General features: G+C 36.3%; 2 protein-coding genes across 7 annotated transcripts in view; one reads left to right on the top strand and one right to left on the bottom strand.

Annotated features, from left to right (window-relative positions):
- Positions 1-16,233, bottom strand: part of MCPH1 (microcephalin 1) — a 147,786-nt gene that overhangs the window by 36,485 nt on the left and 95,068 nt on the right. The gene's annotated exons all lie outside the window — the stretch shown is intronic.
- The window catches only part of ANGPT2 (angiopoietin 2), a 49,853-nt gene continuing 47,038 nt past the window's right edge, over positions 13,419-16,233 (top strand). For both annotated transcript variants that reach the window (XM_026097026.2, XM_026097025.2), the window contains exon 1: positions 13,419-14,100. In XM_026097026.2, the coding sequence (XP_025952811.1) occupies positions 13,816-14,100 (285 nt within the window). In that variant the 5' untranslated portion in view covers positions 13,419-13,815. The remainder of the gene's footprint in view (positions 14,101-16,233) is intronic.

Here is a 16,233-nt window from a genome sequence, read left to right as displayed (position 1 = left end):
ACAAATTAACTAATGAATTTTTTTTTGTGATAAAGGTCCAAAGTGTGGCAAGACATCAGGATCCTGTTAGTGAGATCTGTAAGTCCACAGCGCCGTAAGCAGGGACCAGAGAGTGGTAAAAACTACACCTCACAGGAATTACATACAGTGATTTTTATCATGGAAAATTACCTATATAGCCAAATTAGAACTTTTTTTAGCAACTAGTTGGTGTGTCACATGCCCTTCATAAATCATTACAGGATGTGATAATGTGTTCAAATGTACAAATCAAGTATATGAGCCAGACAAGCCATACAGGTAGTTGGGCAGCTTTCCCAAAATGGATTCCTGCATACATAAAGTCCAACTGGTTTATGAAACTGTTCTGTCTTGGCTGTTTTGTCTGAATATGCTTGTTATACATATATACATGCTTCTTAAAGAAGATTTAAAAACATCTTTTGGACAAAACTGGCCTTTTGGCTCAGAGTGTCTTTGTAAACTAACATTTAAAGGACACAGTCTACAAAAAACTATGATACGTCTTCCTTCTTTCAGTGTGAGCCAATCTCCCTGGTATGGAAGCAGGATGTACTTCAAGTTCTCATGTATTAATTGGTAATAAAGGATAAAATTAGTGCCAGCCTCAACCATCTGTCTTTATTAAATAAAAATAGTAACTTGCATTCCTTATCCTGAGTATATGAAAGTTCTTTTCTCTCTTGTCTGTAGTAATGTATCAAATACATAAAGGGATTATTCTGACTATCACAGATACATGACACAGCCAAACTAAGAGCAACAGAATATTACATAGAGAAACAGTATGTGACTTGCAGAAAGTAATGGCCTGACAACATGTGCTTTGAACTACTATTCAAACTGAGACCATGCTGGGATAAGTGGTCTCTGCCATCTCTTTTCCTTTGGCTAACTCAGTTATTACTGAAAACATGGTAAATGAAGGTAGATTCTCATCAAAGCAGGAAACTTGTGGGACAACTGTAGTGTAAGTATGGATCATATTGTGCTCCTGTAAGTGTGACACCCAATTTAACCTGAAGTTTTCAAAGGTATTGAATCATGTTTGAATATAGCTGTAGTGAGAGGACTTGCTTATCATTAGGTATAGTAAACACATACACCCCAGGAAACCGGGGGCTGAAGAACATTAGATATGTAAATAGATGTTTGAAAGTAAGGATAACGACTTGTTATCCACAAAGTTATCTAGCAAATATATTTGAGATAGAAGTACTATTAAAATATCACCTCTGCAATACCACCAACTACACTGGCAATTTGGGCTGTATCAGAAGTTTAATTTAACTCTGACAGAGTAAATTAAATGAATAAATTAAAGCTAAAAAATGATAATCTAGATTATGTTCAGGGCATTAAAATCTTGCACATTTATTTTACTTCTCCTCTTTGTCTCTGCCCTTCACTCTAGCTCTAAACTAAATGAGGATCCTATCTGTAAACACATTCATTATAATATCTCTAGCTAATCCAAAGATTACCATCATCATATGCATCACTAATGAAGATGCCTACTAAGAGATTCTCAAATTCTCCTGTTTTACCTTCAAGAAAAAAGTCTCAAAAGCAAAGCCAAACACATAGAATATTATCAGTTTTCACGCTACTAATTTTAAAAACATGAAATAAAGGTCTTTCAATGAGGCTTTCAGTGGAATTTACATGTTCAGGATTGCGAATTGAAATGTTCAGAAATCACAAATGTGGCTTTCAAAATCATGATGAAAACATAATTATAGGTTTTAATTATTCACCTTTTCCTCTGCCACCTTGCAGAGTAACATTTTCAAGCTTCTGCGACCGTGAGAAATAGATTTTTTTTCCCTAAATTAAAACTATGATTTTCTCTTAATTTAATTAGTTCAGAATCTAGGACATAATAAAACCAAAACAGCTAAGTAACACAAGCACTGGCAACACTGGTATACGCAAAAACCAGGCAACATTTTTTTAACCCCAAAACTGCTGCAAAAAATAACTGCTGCAATTAAGCTTTCAAATATGACTTGAAGCACTCAGGCAGGTGCTTAACTTATGCTTAACTTACTAAAAGGCCCTTATGTGCTTATGGGTCAGAGATGTGTAGATACTTAAAGATGCAAATGGACACACAGTAGGATTTTTGGAAGACTCAAAGCCTAACAGATTTTGGCCTATATGGCACATTATCTTTAAAATCTGACCAACAATCACCTATAAAAATTAAGAACATTTTAAAGTTTAACCATAAAGCATTTGATAGATTAGAAGGAACAGAATACATTTAATTGTTCTAGAGAACCAGTTTAGCTTAGAGACATTGTTAAAGTGGACTAGAACAGCTGAGACTAGAGAAAAATACAAACATTAGAAACTGAATAAGGATTTAGTAATGATTTATTCCTCTGGTTTTGTTCTCTTGCCTGTATCTTTTCTTTCAGCTGGGCTTGGAAGAGGTCCCACATAACAGGGGATGTCCTATATTACACAGTCAAGTCTTGTGTCTCATATGAAAAGCATACAGGGGATGGCTTTCCACATATTTTCATCAAAATCAGGCTGTTTTCCATATGCCTGCTAAACTGTGAAAAATGACACAGCACACACACGGATAAAACATGTATATATAGCAGATGCAGTACCCACTACAGCATATTTGCTGTTCATGTAGGGAGCTGTCACACTGTCCACAACTGTCCCGGATTTTAACATTTGGTATTTGGGACCTCACAACCCTACTTTCAATGAGAGAAAATTAACTAAGGGGGAGAAAAAAAGACAAGACAAGACACTTTCTCTCCCTTTTCTATGATACTGAGTTCCTTCATTGTTGTTCATCTGCTGTTCATTTTAATTACTTCATTCTCCCAGCTGTAATATGGGAAAACCTTACTAAGCCTTATGCCGCCTCATTTGCTGGAAATAGATGCCTCTTTCTGACAAGGAAGAGACAGCAAAGATGTGGAATTTCCCACACTTAATGAATTCATGAACAATACTGGCAAATCAGTAAGAAGCAACCAGCTTCATTTACTGTAAAGCCTCATTCTCATTTGGACTAGCCATGAAAGCCAGTATCTTAACCTGAGTGACACCTCTTGAAGATACTTCCAATGGTTTAACTAGTCCAGTGAATGTTTGGTGAGAAATCTACATCTCTGAAAAAAAATCCTGACCATGTAAATTTAATGCAAATGGCAATTGCTTGAAGATTCCCCCATTCTGACTCACTTACTGGAATTGTGTTTAAATAAGAATGTTTTTAATTTTGAAAACAAAATTAGCAATTAAGCTATTGATACTTGAGAATAATTTGCCTGGTTGTAAATTTCTCAGTTAGCCACACAGGCTCACTTGTGGTCAATAGTAGTTAATGAACCAGAGGCTCACCTTCATGCTTTTAGAAATAGCATTAACTATATTCTTTTACATGTCACTGCTATAATTAATAATACACAATGCAGTTGTTCCAGTATTGCAATGAAATCTAACAATATAATAATTTCTGATTTTAAGATCACTGCTGCTAATATTGCAATAATTGTGCTTAACAGTTTGCAGGCATTAATACTAGCTTGTGGCTGATGGTTTTAATTTCATGGCTGTGAGAAAATGCAAGATTTATTTCAAAGACATTAATTATATTTTTATCATCTGGGGATGGATATTTTTTCTATAAGTACTTTTCTCATGGAGGTCCAACATAAACATTTTTCTTTCTGTCAGCAAAGTGATGGGGTTTAATGACAGAAATTAGAGATGAAAAACCTTACTAGGTCACCTAATGCACACTGTTGCCAGTACAGGATTTTTCTTTACATATTTTACTGTTTTGTCCATCTATATTAAATTACTCATGCAATAGGGATTCCACCACTTCTCATGAGAGGCTTTCCTACAGCCTAACAGATCTTAGTGTCAGAAAATATTTCTTTACAGTTGGTATAAAATTAAAACAAAATTTAGGCTGTGACTCCTAACTGTTTCCCTGCCTGCTGTAGTCCTGCCTGGAGCTCCTCCCAGCTGGATGAAACCCCGGTTCTTCTTTAGCCCATCCTTCTTTGCCATCTGTAAGAAGGTTGCAATGAGCTTCCACAAAAGGCACTATCTGAACACTTCTCCTGACATTTACCAAAGATAAAATGCCTTCACCTTGAGAAATATGCCTACAATATAAAAGAAATATCTTTCCATAGTGAATAATGTAGTCAGATCTAGTGTCTTGGTGATCTGATTTTTAATCGATTCATAGTCCAGTGAATCCATTACTGAAAGAGATGAGAATCAAAACAATAAAGCTGGGATGCAACAGGCCTGAAAGTATAAGAAAATGAAAAAAATACCAGTTGATAATATACCAATAATGGCACTTTAAGCAGAGAGAATGGGACATACCTGAAAAATGGAAAGACCATCACTTCTTTCAGTAAGTCAAACTAGAATTTTTAGCATAGGATGACAAATCAGGTGGTTTCATTCTCAGATCTCTCCACCTTCTCAAGAAATCTGTTTTTTTTAATAAGTATGAAGATAGCATTTATAATGTTTAGTGAACCATATATCATTCATCTCACTTAAATCCAGATGCTTATAATGTAGTTATTTTCACTCAAGCTAGTTACTCAAGAGTCATATTATGATCAGTGAAGAGAAATTTCTCCACTGACTCTACAAGGAAGCATACAGTGATGTTTACATTATATTAAAGAATCCCACCATGATACATTACTCAAGGATACTATCTTCATTGATAGAAGAGGAAAAAATCCTTAACTGGCAGGTTTAGGCAGTATCTATCATTCTTCTAGCTGTCATGCCAAAATCTAGTAAACTTTAAAAATTTGAGGTATGTATTTTTGCTCTATGAACAAAAGAAAAATGAGTAGTGAATAGGTAAAGAAAGGTAGGAAATAGTAGAACAACATCAGCTGCTCAGTAACTTGATGAATTAGATATAAAGTTAATTATGTTAAAGAAAAATGCTATCAACTGCACATTGTGATTAATAACACCCCACAGGCTACATTTGATCCAGTAAAAACTGATAATACATAACTTTATAATAAGATTAAGCTTTATAAATTATTTAAATGAGAATTTGATCACATGATTTGACTGAAGAGACTGACTTTAAAACCACGTGAGAATATATAACTACAAGAGCTCCTAAAATCACGTTTAAACTGAAGGTAAGAAGGTAAGATTGAACTGTTTGTTCGAATTTCTAAATATGGATCAGAGTTTGGCTGTGGCGAGCCTGAATTGGGGATTCTTCTTCTGACAATAGAGATATCATCTGTGATTGTCTCTGAATTTCATTGATATCCATTTCTAATAAGATAAAAAAAAAAGATTTTCAAAGATTTAGATTTCCTCTGTGTAGTGAAACTACTCATTTCAAATTCAGATTTAGTAAAAGAGCAATAAAAGAACTAATTGGTTTATGCTGGGAAGAAAATATACTGTTTTAATGATAGGATACTGATTTGATCTTCTGTACATATTCCATCGGAGATGGAGGATTATCTTTCCAGCAAATGATTTATTTGAAGAGATAAAGAACAGACTGGTATTCAGCCAGTGAGGTACTTATGTTCATATATACACAAGAATAGGAGTTTCACTAGATGGCCATGAGGAGGCAAGGAGTCAAAGCTAGGAGGAACCCTACTCTTGTTATCAGTAGGCAGGTAATCTTTCTCCTGTCCCTGGTTCTCCTGGTTTCCTCTAACCATCACAGGTTAACCAGGGGACAAAAAAAAGGGCAACACCATGCCTTTACTTTCTTTGCTTGTACAGCAGTAAGACTGATGATAAAAAGAACCCCCAGTTTTTGCTGCGGAGTCAGTAAAAGGGTAGGCACTGCTTTTAAGAGCTATTAGTGAACTGTGTTTATTAGTATTGAAGAAAGCAAAGAATTACCTTTACATAATGGAAACATAGTTTATAATTGATCTAGCCTCTCCAAATTACATATGTATAATACAGTTCAACAACTATGAATACATGAATACATGAAACAATGCTATAAATATTTTTTTTGCACTCTCCACTGTATTTTTTTCTCGAGGGAAACAGATGTCAGGAACTAGGTACCTTACTGTTGCCATAAATGTCCTCTTTCTCTCTGAAAGCTTTGTTTATTCCTCTTATACAGTTTCTCACTTCCTTTTCATTCTCTCTTTGACATCAGTTTATCTTTGAATTCAAAATCTTAACCTGACTGTGGTAAGTATGGCATACTGTTGTTATCAATAAAATATGTTATTACCAGATGAAAGAACCTTCCACTAACCTGAAGGACTGCTTACCAGAGGAAAGGTTTAAATCAGAAGGACTAAGGTTATTTGGAAGGCTAGATTACTGTCAACTGCTTAGACATTTTTAAAATACATTCCTTTTAACAAACAGCATATACATTTTTCTTTAAGATGTCAGTAAGGCAGATTTCTCATTTTTCAAAGCCTTCTGGATTCTTTCACAGTCTACTGCCTTTTCACATCATAATACAACAAAAGTCAAAATCCTTCATAGGTTTAAATAGTCCAAATACATGAAACTATGGTTAAAAAGTCAGCTTTCAAAAGAGCATATAAACAGTATAGGAAGGTATGAGTAAGAATACCTCTGTTCATTTCTTGTATTATAATTCAATAATCAAGACTAAATATGCAGGCACTAAGTAAATATGTTCACAGTAGAAGAAACTACCATTTGTCCTATTAATAGGAACTTCATTATTCCTTTTGTGAATCTTCTCAGATACCTGCATTGATTATTTGTATAGATTAGAATTTTATAGACATTTATGTATTCTAATTTAGATATCCCTTGAAAATTTGGATTGATGTGTATTGAATGTGGAATTCGTAAGAACAGGAATTTCAAAAAAATCATGTACTCATGTGATCATTGTTGCTCAAGATAAGATACCACAAATTTCCAATCTACACTAACATAACCAAATATATTTTAGTTATAGTGGCATCTACAGCATACTAAGCACTTTTCAAAGTAAATCATGTTAATCATCAATATATATACACATCTATAAAATTTTTAATGTTAATATAACCTCATTCAAAGAGCCTTGAGCAAAGAAGTTGAGCAGATGCTATATAACAAAAGTGGGACATCAGAATAAGTCTACAGTTGGAAAACACGGTCACGCAAAGCAGCAGATTAACTGAGAAAAGACATTCCAAATGTAGCCAACACACTCCAAGATAGCCACTCCAGTGTAAAGTGCAAAGGAAGCAATGAAGCTGACAGATCTGGTAGAAGAAAAGGAGGCTGAATTTAGAGCTTGCAGGAATGGAAACAAAGTACAGGCATTTAAGCAGGTAAGTCCACTTGTGCGAGCTCTGATGCTGCCATAACAATTATTGTGAGAAGAAAGTGGCACGTAACTCACTAAATGAGGCAGAACTGATACGAGCTTCCCAGGCAAGTCACATTTCATCTATTATTGAGGAGTCAGAAAGAATCTGTTACAAAATTCAAGGTGTTGATGGGAAGGATTAGCACAAGAATTTGAGAAATGTAAATGAAAGGACAGCATCAAGAAAACGGAGAAAATAAAATACCAAAAACTGCCCAAAGGAACAAAGGGATCTAAAGATAACCTGCAGACAATAGTTTTAAGTGAACTGAAGGATGGTGGCAGAGTCAACTGTGAAAGAGAAAAGGGGCTAGCAAGCATTTCCAAGGGAAGATAAAAAGTTTACTTTTGGCCACATCTGGCTTAACTAATGGCATGGCATCTAGGAAAAAATATCATGTGTACCAAAATGATGGATTGGATGTTACAAGGCAAGATGGGAACAAACAGACTGAGTCACCCAGACAGAGTGATAACTGAAATTTTCAGTGGATTAGATTAATGACCTCTTGCCCTTTCAGTAAAAGTGCAAGATGAGAAATACTGGGTAAATGCCCTCCCTTGAAAGGAAGGCCAATCAACGGAGATGTGGAGGGAACAATCCAAGACAGAAGAGAAAGGCAGTGATGAATTCACAAGATGCTACAACAGATGTTGCGAATGATCAGGAAAAAGCGGCAGCTGAGAAAGTGAGTGGACTTCTGGAGCAGTTTCGACAGAATGGAAAAGATAATAGGCAAGTGGTGGGGAGAGCGGGGAAGAGAACAGATACAAAGTTAGCCGTAGAGAAAAATATGAGAGAATGGATGAAGCATCAGAAAGAATGAAAGGAGATTTCTGATGATTTCATGAAGACATTTACAGAGGAGGAAAGAACTACAAGGGGAAGAACAAAAAGAAAAAAGACAAAAAAAGAACAAAAGTTAGAGAATTAAGGCACAGGAATCACTGCAAAGACTGACTAAAAATTACTCTCTGATTTGTAAATAATTGTTATAAATGTATGGAAGCAATGCCTTGACACTCATTATTACTGTCACAGATGTTTCTAAATAATTTCTGAAAGTGATTATATTAAAAAAATATTTCTTGAGATACACAGAACAGTTTGTAGAAAAAGAATACCTTGGCTTTTTCTTTTGGAATAAGGGTTTTTTGCATAATACTTTTATTTTAGCAAATTTATAGTGAATATTTCATGTAAGTTTATATACTAATTCAGATACTAAGATGATGAGCATATTATAGTGGTAAGACACTACCATTCATTTTAGAAAAGCTGAGGAACTGGCCTAATTATGTGATTTGAAGAAAACAATTCATTTTGCCTTATTGGAAAACATAATCTGGCATTCCTTTCTCTTAAGGGGAGTGTAAGATCTCAGAACAGATAAGATTTTCAGCAGACTAAAAATCTAATAGGGTTCAAAATCCTACTCACTGTTTTTTTTTTTTTTTTTTTTTTTAAGTTCTGAGTTCAGGAGTCTTGCCCTTGTTGACATTTGTTTCTGAGAAACATGCTAAAAAAATTCCCAGTGAAAGAAAATATTCTGGAGCCAGCAAATGGAACTACCATAAACTAATATTAAAGTATCAGGAACCAAAGGTGGAGACTTAACATAAGGGTGTCAAAATGTGAGGAATGTAAATACCAGGAATATATAAAATACTTTAATAATTTTATTGCAAACTTTCTGATAATTTTTCATCTCAGATTTGATTTTGAAGTTCCACATTCTTATATAACAGCATTTTAATTTATATATATATTAAATAACCATATAACAATGCAGCACAAAAAATACTTGTTCTCATTGCTATACCAATATTTTGTAGATTTCATTATGTATTTTTTTTCATTGAAAAAACATAAGAACTGCTGAAACCAGAACTTGCTTATCTACTAAATCAACACCCCAAAAGTTTTAGATGGCTAAGTCTGCAGATACAAGAAAATGTTGACTTGGCTTTAGTCTATATTACCTCAAAAACTTAGGCTTCCTTTTCTATTAAAGGTCTCACAAAAGTGCCTCTGTATTAGCCTGTCAAACAGAAGCTGTGCAGCTGTAAGTAAAATGATAATTGGAAAGATAATGTTAGTGGTATTCAGGCATCTCTCTCAAAGCAGCTTAGTCATATGCTGTATGGAATAAAAACAGGATTGGCTGAGTAAGGGAAATTACTGTTTCCCAGGAAAGGAAATTGCCTGAAACATCTGGCAAAACGTTCTAAATGTTTGGTTTTGACAAAATATACATTTCAGCCCTTTTTATAAGGTGAGTTCTGTAGAGTGAATATCTTCTTTCTTAAAAAGGGAAAGAACTCATTTGTACTTTAAATATACCAAGACACTATTTGCTATTTTATGTCAAATACTATATACACTCAGCTATAAAGCAAGCAGGAAATCACAGACTAAGCATCAATACTTCAGTTTGCAGAATAAATGTATCATGGATGCAGACATGGTACTCCATCTCGACAGCACAAATAAAAGATGGACAGCACAATTAACATTAAAAAATATTAAGAAGCAACTGAATTATAACTTTTTACTGAATTTCATACTGGCATATATAAGATTCCATGCCAAATTATTTACATTCCTTCCCACTTCAACATGTCTAACAATGAGATGTTCCTTCTCCTAACTGACAGTAGACAGATCTTCTCTGTCATTCAGCTTTGCTGGAATGAGTCCTGCCCTGCAAGAACACTTGTTCTAACGTCCCGAGGCTCAGTAAAAGGCTGTATTCAGGCATCTTCCTTCTTCCTCAGTTTTCAAGGACAAAAAAGTAACTTGCTTTACTTTTCACACTAGTTTTCTAAATTTAGCTCTTACTACTTTCCTTCCCCCTGAACTCTGACTGGCTTTGTCTCCCTGGGGAGGCAGAGAAGACCACTTCCTCCTCCACAGCTGGGAAAGCTGCTCCCAAAGGGGTAGAAAGGGTGAAGGATCACAAACAAATGCTCTAAAAGATGCACTGAATACAGCGCTACCCTGTAGTGCAGGGTTAGAGAGATGTATATTTATTTTGTTGGTAAGGTGAAAGCTCGCTCGCATTCCTGGGCAGTGGGAAAGAGCGCTGCATTAAATCCGTTGGGTACAGCTGGGGAAATGACAACGTTCTCACGCAGGTAGCGGTGTGCGTGCGTGCACGCATGTGTGTGCTGGGGGGCAGTATTCAAGCTATTGCCGTTGTAGCCAGGAATTACCAAAGAAAAGTTGTGAAAAGCATTAGCATGGGAACCTCAGAGTGTTACTCCAGGAGCTGGACAAGAAGCACAGCACAGGACCCAGTTAAAGGTCCCTGCCGTGCTGGTACGGGTCTTCCCATAGGCCTTCGCTGGCATTGCGCAGAGCAGCAATACCTGCACTTCCCATACTTTTCCCCTGAACTGCTGACAGCTGCCATAGCAACTGGCCATTCATTCAAGAAAAGGAACAGCAAAAGGTAAGCTAATTTCTCTTCCCAGTATTCCTACAACCACAGTTCTCCCTAGTGGAGGTCCAAGATACAGCAAGCACTGTCAGGCAGCCTCCAAGTCCAGCTCTGTTCCTGGCGCCTCTACTGCCCGAGAGCCTTCCAGGGTCACGTACTGGCCTTTCCTAAAGGAAAAGAGATTCCACTTCAAACCTTTGGAGACACTCTAGTCTTTCCTCAAAAACCCAGCAAAACTGAGCTGGAATATTGCATTGGTAATCTGACTGACCAGAGTGGCGTACGGATGTAAGCTTCAGAGCAATTCCAAAGCTGTTGATCTAATCCAGCCTCTCATGGAAATCCTGCTTAACAATTTCTCAGTCAACAATTTCCCTTAATTTTACATATGTACAGCCCTTGCAGAGAGGTCTAGTAATTAAAAAGAAAACTTCTAAAATACAAAGATGGTCAGTCTTACCTTTTCCTTCAATAAATAACTAAAGGTTTTTAAAAAAAATCCATGAAAACATAACCTAAGAAAACTAATAAGATTATTTTCCAGTTCTTCCTCATTGGGAGAGGGATGCTTTCAAGGTTGGAACATTCTTATTTTCAGCACTACTCTATTTGGGGTCCTATACTATTTGGAGTAGCTGTAAGAGGAAAACAAAACAGGGGACAGGCCAAGTTAAGGACATTTAATTCAAGTAATAGTGGGAAATTCTCATTCAGCTTCATAAAATGTTTTATAGGAAGTATTCAAAATTAAAGAAAATACTTAATGAATTTGAATGTCTGGTTAGATACCTAGAAATGCTTCACTGTCTAGTATGCAAATCTAATCCTACATGCTGATTTCACTGCGTAATAGTAGGTTCCTCAAATACCTTGCAAAAGTTTGTTATTCACTTGGAGATAAACTTTCTTTCAAAGATTTCAATATACTGAAAAGTAGAAATCACCGTGCAGAAAAGTTCTGAAGTTTCATTAACAACACAGGTAGCTGTCACATTAATTAGCTTTGTAATTGCAGTAGAAAGCTGAATGGATGGGGAATGCAAATATATGCCAAAGCCTCCAATATGTACCATTTGTGGAAAAGAGTCTTGACTGTATCCCAAGTTCCAAACATATTCCTCCATTTCCTCTGACTGGAAGGATGAACAAGAGCAAATGAACCTTCCACAGGAAGCAAATCTGACAAACTGGTTTTATGGGTCACAGTCCAAGTACAATTTGAGCCTTTTGGCATCTCCAGAATTAGACTATAGAGATTGCTCCTTCGAGAGGTAACAGAATGTATTACGTAAAGAAATCCCAACAGCTACCAACAAGGCACAGCATACATATTAGCTGCTAAAACTATTTTTGACAACCCTTCAACACAACTTTCATGTTAGAAAAAGTAAAAACCACATTAATACACTATATTAAACACAGAAAGCTGTGTAAGAAAGTCTGTCCTAAGAGATCCTGAGGCACACCGGGATTTCCTAGCATAAGAGAACCTTTGGTCTCTAATTCATGTTAGTCTGACTAGCATGGCATTCCCTTTGTTTATTTTAATTAAGAAAATCTATAGCTTCCAGATCCAAACCTAGAAAAACTCCCAGGCAGTTTCTCTTCAGGAATCAGTTTCCTAACAGGCTGCTGTCAAGAAGATACTTTCAGCAACAGAAAACTAAACTTTTCTAAAATGTCAGTGGAATCAACTCTTTCCCAAGAAAAGTTTGGTAAGTTGTTTAGCAATTTTCTGCTTTTTTAAGTCCACTGATTGTTGCAGAGAACATGGGAGTGGGATGTGGGGGAGAGTTCTTTTTCACTCTTATATATACAATCAAATATTTCCTTTATTAGATTTCCCCGACCTTTTACAGGTATTTCCCACTTTGAGGGCCCAGAACTGGGCTAATGTAAACTGATAAAATAACTAATATACACCCATGTCGCTTACTGAGGAATGCCTTACAGCCACTTTGTTTGTAAAGTTATTCCCTCTTTCAGTCCCAGCTGACTTTTGTTTTGTAACTCTTTTTAATGTTATTCCTTTTAAAGTTAGCCTGTTAATACAGACAAAAAAGGTTAAAAAGAAAAGCTTGAAAACATTTAACTCCTGAAAGACATGCATGAAAAAAATTCAATTCAGAGATATGGTAAAATATATCAAGTTTAGACTGAAGACTTCTCATTAAAAAAACCTCTCTCACTCTCTTTGCAAGGGCATGCCAAAACCCACTTTGGTGTGCTTAGGACAGTATCTTTGCAATTATACGATGTATTAAACATAAATGAAGTTTCATCTTGGTCTGCATTTTAAAATAGTTTTCTTTAAAGGAACAAACACACACAGGGGCGCTTTTTTTTTGGACAGGGTTTAAAAATTACTACCGCTACAAATAATTTACAAGCTCCCTCTGAAAACATAGTTGCAGGCTATCGGAACTGATTTCTCTGTCTAGGAAATTCTTAATTAGAGCTGTGCTTCAGGAATTCACAGGGGTCCTGTAATGGATCGCTCTTCCCGGAGGTTTTCTCCAACACACCATGCCGCGCTGGGCAGCGCGCTCCGGCTCTCTCCTCCCTTGCAAGTGACCTCCCTCTGCAGGAAGATAATGGACAAGCCAGGAGGGAGGAGCAGCTCAGCTACACATGTCTGGCTTCTCTTATCAACTTATCATATAAGGAAAGGAAAGTGATTGATTCAGATACCGAAGCCGTAAAACCGTGGCAAAGACGAGCAGAAGAAAGCATTCAAGCTTGTTCTCCAAACGAGCGCAGCTCCTGCAGCGCAGACGGGGCTGCTCTGCCTCTCCGCATCTGACAGTTGGGCACGACCGGGGAGAGGACCGCGGCTTCCCGGCTGCCGGGGGACAGCAGAAAAGCCCAGCCCTCATTCAGACGGCACATGGCAGCAGAGCACTGAATTTCAGAGCAGGTTAACTAGGTCTGGGCTCCTGAGAGCATACTGAAGCCGTCTAGGTCTGCTGGGTTACCGTAGGAATTAAAATGCGGCTGAGTGTTTACTTTATTTTGAGCTGCAATCTTTTCTTAGCTTCAGGATACAACTCCTTTAGTAAAAGCATGGAGACTATAGGCAAGAAGCAGTACCAGGTTCAGCACGGGTCATGCAGCTATACCTTTCTTTTGCCTGAGACAGACAACTGCCGATCTTCCAGCACTTACGTGTCTAACGCAGTGCAAAGGGATGCACCTTTAGATTATGATGATTCAGTACAAAGACTGCAACTACTTGAAAACATCATGGAAAACAACACTCAGTGGCTAATGAAGGTAGGACAATATTATTTCTACTCTAAAAAGTTTGTTTACAAGATCTTGTTATCCATTTCATTTGTTTTTTTTTTCCTAAGAGTTTCTAAATTCACAAAATGCATGATCTAGACTACATTTCTGAATTAGCGTTCAATCAAAGAGTTGTTTTGAAGTCTGAAAACAAAATTTTACAGACTAGCAGGGAACAGAAAATTGCACTGTCCTGCAGAACTCATGCTTTAAAGTTTATCATTACATTGGAGCTGCTTGGACAAATAGTAATTACACAGGCAGACTGCAAGCATGTCTGAAAAGTCTGACATGAAAGAACCAGACACTTCACAATTCACTGACAAGAGCTAGTTTATCTCTATTTAAACAATATGGAACATGTCTTTATTTGAGGTACATTTTTTCGTATTTGAAACATGATTTTAAAATTTGCATGCAAGAAAATAACATACGTAAGCCACAGCTACGAAGAACTAATTCCAAGCACAGGCTGCAAGTCTGACTTGCAGTGAAATTAGTCTAGTGAAGTGACAGAATTTCAAGAAAGTTCATTAACGGAAATCCTTTGCATCCTGTAATATTTCCACTCAAATACAGAATATTCGAGGGAAAAGAATTGGGGAAAGACAGTGTCTCAGATGGCACATAACTGCCTTTTAATGCAACTCCATTGTAACTATAGAAAAATGACATGTTTATTCCCAAAGTGGCAACATTGATAAAATTTTACCTGAAACAGTAGAAAAAGTTATACTGTATAAATACTTGACATTACTGAAAAATAAACCTGATCACTAGTCCACATTTTTACAGAAACTCACTTGACTCTAAATGTTATGCAGTTCTATATATTTTGATTCATTAAACTTTTATTTCACTGTCATCTAAGAAAGTGTGATAGTATAGTTTAACTGCATGGTAAACGTATAATCCTGTGTCTGTGTCTCATACCAAGATATCTATGTTCTAAGCAATAAATCTTTTGAGAATTGAACTGAGCAACTGACATAGTAACTACAAATAAGTCTTTAAATGCTATAATGATATCAGAAGGCTTTCTTTCATAAAGAAAACTACTTGTTGCCAGTGGAGAATATTTGTAATTCTCTACAGTATGAGTAGGCACTTCTTTAATCTAAGTCAAAAATGATTATCAAATCATTTTGCATTAGGGCTTGCGTCTCTCATCAGTCACAGAGTTACAGAACTAATATGATAAAATCTAAGAAACCGGCTAGCAAATTTGTGTGTGTAAAGCAGAACAGTCACACTTCACAGTAGAAAGCAAAGTGTTTTCATCACCTGAAAATAAGCTTTGATGCTTAAATCCATACACATGAAGGCTCCAGTGTGGGCCTCTAAATCGGTCTTTAGTCATCTTTATGGGCTTAGGATGCTTAAATTAGACACCCACATTTTCAAATGTTAGCTAAACCATCAGTTCAGTAGCTCTTTTTCATATTTCACATGCAAGCACACTTACCTCCACATACATATTTATCTCTCTGCTCATTAATTTAGCAGTGCTCACTGTTGTAATGTTAAGCGTAACAGTAACAGATGTGCAATGCAGGATGAAAAACACACAAAGTAAAACAGTCTAATCTACCCAGCTGGTAAGCAATTTCCTAACATAAACAGTAGAAATCACACACAAAACTCCAGTGCTAAATACCACTTAAGTAGGCAAACACAATATTGTAAGTGACATCAGGTAAACAGAAAGCAGTAAGCAAATTCCAGCATCCTTATTTAGTAAAAACTGCCCTTTTTCCTGTCAGTCTCTGGGAAATCAGTTACAAGAGGCATAGGATAAGGATATCTAACACATTCTTTGGGGGGATCAAAAGCCAGATTTTGCCCTACAAGACAGACACATTTCTTTCATTTGAGCAAAGATTTCCAAATAAAATGCTTTAGAATAGGCTGAGGGTTTTTTACGTTCCACAACTAAACATGCTGTAAAGTAACTACTGTTTGCCTTTTTCACTATTTTAACACCTGCCTTTTATGTCATTTGTTATGTTCACAAAGAGATTCCCAACAAAAGTAGCTTTTCCTCAGATTTGCTGTGCTAGTGACACCTGGTCTGCTAAGTGAAGATGAAAAGGAAACAATAACCTTTAAAGTTGTTTACTG

This window comes from Dromaius novaehollandiae, chromosome 3 (assembly GCF_036370855.1).
Source record: "Dromaius novaehollandiae isolate bDroNov1 chromosome 3, bDroNov1.hap1, whole genome shotgun sequence".
Taxonomy (NCBI): Eukaryota; Metazoa; Chordata; class Aves; order Casuariiformes; family Dromaiidae; genus Dromaius; species Dromaius novaehollandiae.
Note: the sequence above shows the minus strand (reverse complement) of the source record. Positions and strands in the feature narration are given on the sequence as shown.